A 7,457-nucleotide genomic window follows, 5' to 3' on the forward strand; every position below is an offset into this window, starting at 1 on the left:
CCTCCTCCTCCTCCTCCGGCGAGTCAGGGCACTCCGCCTCCTCCACCACCTCCTCCTCCGGCGAGTGACGATCAGGGCCCTCGGCCGGCTCCTTCTCCGGCGCGTGCCGCCTGCGCCGGCGCGCCCGAGCAGCCAGCCTCCTCCTTCTCCGCCTCGTCAGCAAGGGCGGAAGAGACCCGCCGCCGCTTCAGCAGCTGCTCCGGCGCGTCATAGTCCTTCTCCTCCACCTCGTAAGCAAGTAAAGAAGACAACCGCTTCGTCTGCTCGACTGACGTCTAGCAGTACAACCAGAGGAGGGAGGACATATAGATTCGGTCCTTCTCTGAAGAGTCCATAGAAGTTACCATATGAGAGGACCCCGGAGGAGAACGCGAAGATCGCGCGAACCGAAGTGGATGACTGGTTTCAAGGGTTGAGAGCAAAGAGACATCCACCTCCGGAGGAGAAGGTAGATCCGGTAAAAGTGAAGCGCACTCTGGCTGCCCTGGCAAAACCACCCAAGTCTCCGCCGAAAGGCAACTATGAGCGCATTATTGCAAAGACTGTGGCCGAAGCAGAGCGGTCGGGAAGTACAGTCAGTGATCAAAGGCTGAAAGAACGACGAGCAGCTGGGAAACAAATTGCCCAGCTCGGCGAACAAGCGAAGCAATCGTGGCCCCCGCTCAAGGTGCCTAGCGACATCGTCGATCCGAGAATGGTGCCCGGTTATGGCAATGTTGACGATTACCTGCCCGACAATGTACATTATGATCCCATGGAGGTGCAGATACACAGATACGAGTACGGGAAGCCTCTCGTCAAAGATGAAAAATCTTTAACAACGATGATGCGAAGATTACATGATTGGTACTTGAAAATCTGCAGAGAGTCTTGGGGGAGGAGTACTTTGTATGCGAGAGTTAAACCGGAGCATGACCTCATTGGAATTGAACTGTTGCCTATTCCATTTGAGGAGTTCTATCAGTTTTTGAATCAATTGGCCCTCGATAAAACAACGATCACCTGCTACTATCTGTAAGTACTACTACTTCTGTCATTAAGTCTCTCTATATAGCTCATCTCTTTCATTGCATGTATTTATAATTATCCTCACTATATTATGCAGATTGAAGATCGCCGAATTGAAGAAAAGACAAATCGGTGATATTGGGTTCGTTAACACATATCTCATAGATGCAACTGAGGTTGAACATCGTCCAGGAGATACCGAGGCCAACTTGCTACGATCATTCAAAAAAAATGAAAACAAAGATATAATACTCTTTCCTTACAACTTCAAGTGAGTGTTACTGTCTTGTGCATATTCGGTTTCCCTTATATATTAGTCCAGGTTATAGTAATGTAATTGATGAGTTATGCATGCATGTGCAGTTTCCACTATATTCTCCTAGAAATTAGGCTTGAGCAGGGAGTAGTAACCGCCTTGAACTCTAAACGAAAAGATCCCCAGGAGTATGCGGACATGACTGAAATCCTCAAGAAGTAAGTTAAATCAATCATTATCCATCATATCAGCAACTTTGTTCATTTCCTGATATCAAGTAATTGTTTTCTTTGTCCGGCAGGGTTTGGAGAAAATTCACCAGAAAAGTTCCGGGACTGCCGAAGGAGCTGGAATTTAGACACCCGAAAGTAAGTACTATAGTAGCATGTTCCGCGCATCTCCTAGTGATTCAAGCGCTAGTTTCATCAATACCATTTAGCATTCTTGCTTATCAGTTTGATTGACCTCTATTTCTTGTAAAGTGGTTGTGGCAGGAACAAGGGAATGATTTCTGTGGATACTACATCTGTGAGTCCATCCGCCACACGACCTGTGAGCGGGGCAGGTACTCTGACGAACAATATGAAGTACGTAAATAACAACATTCATAATTTTATTTTATTACCATCATTTGTGTTGAGTTTCATTCATTCATATATATATATGTATTGACCCCCTTCTTCAAATTAGATGTTTCGGAAGCAGGATGAACTCCTAGCACCAGCTCGCATGCGAGCAATTCAAGAGGAATTGGCGGCATTCTTTCTTGACCACGTGATCGCTGAAGACGGAGAATACTATGTGGACCATGAGTCCGTATGATTATATTTGTAAGAGATAATTATTGTATATATGTAGCCGGTAGTGTCGGATAGATATACGAGAACTTGTTGTTCGACCAATCTCTCGGAGAAGGAGAGGTGGTCGATATCACTTCTCTTTGTATGCATATATGTTCATGACGATCTTCTGTTTCCTTCATTTGCTTACTAGCTAGCTAGCGTGTCTAGTCCTCTCTATACGTATGTATAGTACGTAGCATCGACCAAGCACGGACATAAGAGAGGACACTTCTCTCTATTAATTATAGCTAGCTAACACAATATATGAAACACCTAAATTAACCCCCCAAAACCCCCAAACCCCCCCCCTTTCAAAAAAAAAACAAAAAACCCAGCCACAGAAATGCTGACGCGTGGATGCCTATTGGTCCCGGTTGGTGCCACCAACCGGGACCAAAGGGTCTCCTGCCTGGGCTCCGCGCATAGGCCACGTGGAGGCCCATCTGTCCCGGTTCTGGATTTAACCGGAACTAAAGGGACAGGGCATTAGTACCGACACTTTAGTCCCGGTTCAGAAACCGGGACTAAAGGCCCTTACGAACCGGGACAACAGGCCCTTTTTCTACCAGTGCTTGTGCTGGTTGCTTTGTTGCACGATGACGATGTTAAAAGTGGAAAGAGGATAGGTGGAATGGGGCAGGGTCGCCAGATCAAGAAGGCAAATTTGGTGGTTCTCCTTCAAGGCATTAGGCTGATCGAGTTGGTTCTAAGAACGAGAAGCATAACGGTATTTCCTAGTTTGACATGACACGCGGATAAAGGCCTCGTCGACGACGAACTGCTTCTGCATTGACACAAAATGCTATAGGGCGATGAAGAGCTCTCAACTACGGGGATTATTGCAACAAGCTTCTTTGCCCCGTGTTCATCATAGCGACAGTAGTGGACTTATTCCACCAGGGACCCTAGGGACCTAGGTGTTATTTTCTTCTGTTTGGGTGTTTTGCGCTATTGTACGAAAGATGCATGTCCTTTCTTGTGTTCTTTGGCTGTTTCCGAATGTGTGAGGTATTGAAGCAGGGGGAGGTCACCGAAAACTGTTGACCACACCCTAGCCACCGCAACACACCAATGTGGACCAAAGACACCATAACATCAAGATCGGGAGGCCTCCTGCCTCCCTCCCCAAATAGGCCTTCACACCACCACTTGACATCCATCGGAGCAACCCGCATTGAGCCACCGATACCACCTAATAGGTGCCGCCATCGGCTGACGCACCAAGCCCCTGAGAAAAGGAGGTTGAGGTCCACCACCACAACTGTGCCACCATCCCTCACCAATCGATCATCATGGTAGGGGGCAGATGCTCGCAACCGAGGTCACTCATGACCAGCACCGTGTGTTTGAGAGTGAGCGTCGTCACCGAAACTAGCTGATGAGACGTGCACCAACACCACAACGCCCGTCACTCGGCCTTCATCCGCCATTGCAGCTCTCTGCTGGCGTGCCGCCATGCAACAACCCACGTTGTCGAGCGTCGCTTCCCTAGTTTGACTGCCAAGACCACCGCCAGGCTACCCCAGGAGAACAGATCCTGCTGCCGACTGGGCTTCACCTGCCTATGCCCTCAGGCAACGGCGAGGGAGGGGGAGAGCAGGAGCGGGGCCAACGGCGGTGACTAGGGTTCCCCTCGATCACACGCTGAGCGACTAGAGAGGGGAATGAGGAATTTTTTCCTGGAGCCGGCTGAAACACCAATCTATAGGATAACACTCACAAAACTGCCGACTACTTTAGCAGGAATGCTATTTATTTAACGGCCAGCACGGTCTGTACATGTTCTAGAGACACCAAACTTGGAAGCCACCATACACTAGAAATGTGAAGATCTAGTATGAAATAAATGTATCATGTAATACACTAATGCATAAAAAAAAATCCTATCTAGAAACGACATGAATCCAGTTTGAACTTCGATTGGCTACTCATGTAGAGAAGGAATACAGTACCGACTATTACGCTATTTACAAGAGAAAGACAAAAGCTTCCAGGCATATTGCTCAATAACAAAATGTGATTGAAACTTAAGGTATAATAAGAAAGCAAAAGGAGATTAATATTCGTGTACAAATGACAAAGCACAATATTTGAATCCAGAAGTCGCAATAAGGATAAATTACTCAAAAGTAGATTAGAATCTAGACAGGGCCGGTCCTAAGGGGGGGGGGGGGGGGGGGCGAACGGGGCGGCCGCCCCGGGCCCCCGAAAGTCTGGGGCCCCCTCCCAGGTATACGTACGTTAATACGTACAGGTCTTCGAGCCTGGCTCTTTTGTTTTTTATTTTGATCAAATCTCGGCGCCTCGCTCAGCTTCTGCGTGCTAGCTAGCATAGAAAAGTAAACAGATTTGGTGGGCCTGGCCCATATTCGCACGTACATGGTCACGTGGAGACCGCAGAGAAAAGGAATCGTTCCATTGATTTTCTGTAACTTTGGATTGGATCGGCCGTTCCCTGCCTTTTCTCCTCTTCCGCTGTACGTGTTCGTCTAATCTCACTGACTCTGTGACTGCGTCTCTGCCTCCTCACGAACGACGCCAGGACTGCGGCAGGTACATCTGGTTGCGCCCTCTTCCTCTCTTCCCTCGCATGATCTTCGTCCTATTTCTTTCTTTTCTCATCCTGATTCCCAATTTCTCGATCGATTGACAGATTGACAGATTAACACGACATTGTTTTTAGGGCGCTCAAATCATCGCGTCCACTTTGCCAGATTAGATTATATAGAGACGGTATTATTCCATGCCCTAGCAAATTCTCATTATATTAGATGGTCTTCTGCACTTAATCTAATGTTTTAATTAGTTTTGCGGTAATTTTAAAAACTAATTGTTCTTTTCAATTTCAGCAGGGTCATGTCGAGTTCAGGTAGAAAGTATACATCCAGAAGTCATAAAAGGAAAAAAGAAGGAGGCAGATTAAGAGAAAGAAGCATTGAGCGGGTCTCTTTTTAAATATTATAAGAGCGATACGAGCACGCCAAAAAATCCAGACGAGTTGGCGATAGTTCTTGCGGGTGACCAAACTAATGGCAATCAAGAAGATGATGGTCATACTCCTACAGAAGGCAATGTTGACGTCAACATGGATGATAGCAATGTGAGTGATCATGAGCCCATATTTAATTCATATGCGGTAGAATCTACTAGTGTTGATGAGGAACAAGTTAGTGTGGATATTTATGACCCGAGCAATTGGGGTAATCTTGATAACAAAGCGGGGACATATTAGTGGAAAAGGAGCCTAAAATGGAAAAAGAAAACAATAAATATCCTTTGGATGAAAATTCAAGACATTTTTCGTATAGCCATTATTACTCCAGAAAGATGAGCAATGGAGAGGTGCGTGATAGGAAATGGTTAGTTTTTTCAAAACACACAAAGAAAGTGTTTCGTTTTCGCTGTAAGCTTTCCAATTCTGATAAATGCAAGAGTGCAATGGGGAATGATGGGTTTTGTGAGTGGAGGCATATTAATGAAAGACTGAAAGAGCACGAAGCTAGTGATTTTGCATCTCAGAATGTTAGGAGAAATATTTGAAGCTATATGTAATACATTATGTGATATGCACAATCATTTTGGATGCACTTTCTTTGATACAAATTATATGTACATACGATGATTATTAATAGGCATTTATACTAAGGGCCCCAAAGGGCCCCGGATTGTCGTTTCGCCCCGGGCCCCCAAAATCTTAGGACCGGCCCTGAATCTAGGTAGATTAAAATCATCACGAATGGTTTCAACTAATCAATGATAGTATCGATGGTTAAGTATTAGGGTACTACAATAATTGGATGGTGCTTATCTAGATAACTAAACAAGCACAAGGAGATCTACTCTGGCTGTCAGGCACATGCAAAAACTCTCAAAACTTCATGAAAGGTTCACGCAAGTCGATCCTTATGTTCAACAGATACATAATTGTGAAGCTGAACTACCCAGGTAAGAGTACTAGTGCCGATATGCGCATGAGTCTGAGAAGAAAGGAACATATGAAAGATAAGGAGCTCTACAGTTTGGTCCAAGATCACATATAAAACGGCGCTCCTATTAGAATCCACTGTGTATGACATTAGCTTTGTACTTGATTGGTGACTCGTGACTAGGGACGAGTAATAATTCAATACTATAAATATCACACTTTTTTCTGGGTGGAAGAAAACATCGTAATTCCACACAACCGATGAGAACTCTATTCCCAATAGTTGCAAGTGGGTGACATTGTGCTTCAAGGTCCAGTTTTCACCATTAGAACCATCAAGAGCCCATATTGATAGTTCAGAAGTACCCTTATTTGCGAAGTGCAATTGTCCTTGTGATAGATAAACATTATGAACATCACCATCAGAATGTGTCATAGGGGCACGGATGACCCTACGTTTCCCTCCACGCCAACACCTATAACCAAACCAGCATTCGTAGACAGATACAGCATCCCCCTGAAAAACACGCTTTCTGAAGTGCGGCGTACCGATATTGGACTCTTCCAGCCAACTCGACGTGCCCAAACTGCAGCTTTGGATGAGTAGATCCCCACTGATTTGATGTCTGTAGTAGCACCAGCAATCGTCGGCCTATTCGCACCCACAAAATCAGCAGGCGCAAACTGGAACACATGGAAGTGGGAGGAGACGGCCGGGTCGAACCCCAGGCGAGCGATCGAGACGTTGCTGGAGCAGTTGGTGGCACGCACAACCACCCACCTTTCAGTGACGGGATTGCACACCACGTAGTCTGCTATATTGTTGGGACCAAGGCGTGTCCTGCGTCGGCAAAGGAGGAGGAGGCCATTGCAGCCGTCTAACAAGTGCATCGCAAATCTATCGTCTTTGGGCAGCATGAACGAGAGGGAGGTGTCCATGCTAGCGCACCAGTTCCCCGATAGGCTTTGGTAACCTGTATTCTTGTTGCGGATTTGGTAGAAGATGCCGGCAAGGGTCGACTGGGGCAGCTTCTTGCGGTGGTCCGGGTGGGAGACGAGGTCGCGCCAGCGCCCGGAGACGCACTTGAAGCAGCATGTGGACCTGTAGGGCACGCGAGAGAAGATCTCGACGAGGAAATCGTCGGAAAGCTCGGACACCGGGCTACTCTCCGTGTCTTTCTTCTTCTTGCAGTTCCCTGTGCCTGACGCCATCGCCGGCCAACCGGAAGTTTGAGACTTGTCCACCGGTCACTACAAGAAAAACTTGTGTTGCCGACGGCCAAATCTATGCCGACGGCCCCGTCGGCATAGATGGGCATACCCCGACGGCCCAGCTAAAGCCGTCGACGTAGAAAGGGGCCGTCGGCATAGATCAGCCGTCGGCGTTGCTTAGAATATACCTACGGCGGTCGTCGGCATATCGCGT

At 46.9% G+C, this 7,457-nt stretch overlaps 1 protein-coding gene across 1 annotated transcript; it reads right to left on the reverse strand.

Annotated features, from left to right (window-relative positions):
* Positions 1-6,463: 6,463 nt before the first annotated feature.
* LOC123057162 (F-box protein At5g07610-like) lies at positions 6,464-7,243 on the reverse strand. Its single transcript, XM_044480274.1, has one exon. The coding sequence runs from the start codon at positions 7,241-7,243 to the stop codon at positions 6,464-6,466; it is 780 nt and encodes a 259-aa protein (XP_044336209.1).
* Between the last annotated feature and the right edge of the window lie 214 nt (positions 7,244-7,457).

The sequence above is a fragment of the Triticum aestivum genome, chromosome 3A (assembly GCF_018294505.1).
Source record: "Triticum aestivum cultivar Chinese Spring chromosome 3A, IWGSC CS RefSeq v2.1, whole genome shotgun sequence".
In the NCBI taxonomy this organism is placed as follows: Eukaryota; Viridiplantae; Streptophyta; class Magnoliopsida; order Poales; family Poaceae; genus Triticum; species Triticum aestivum.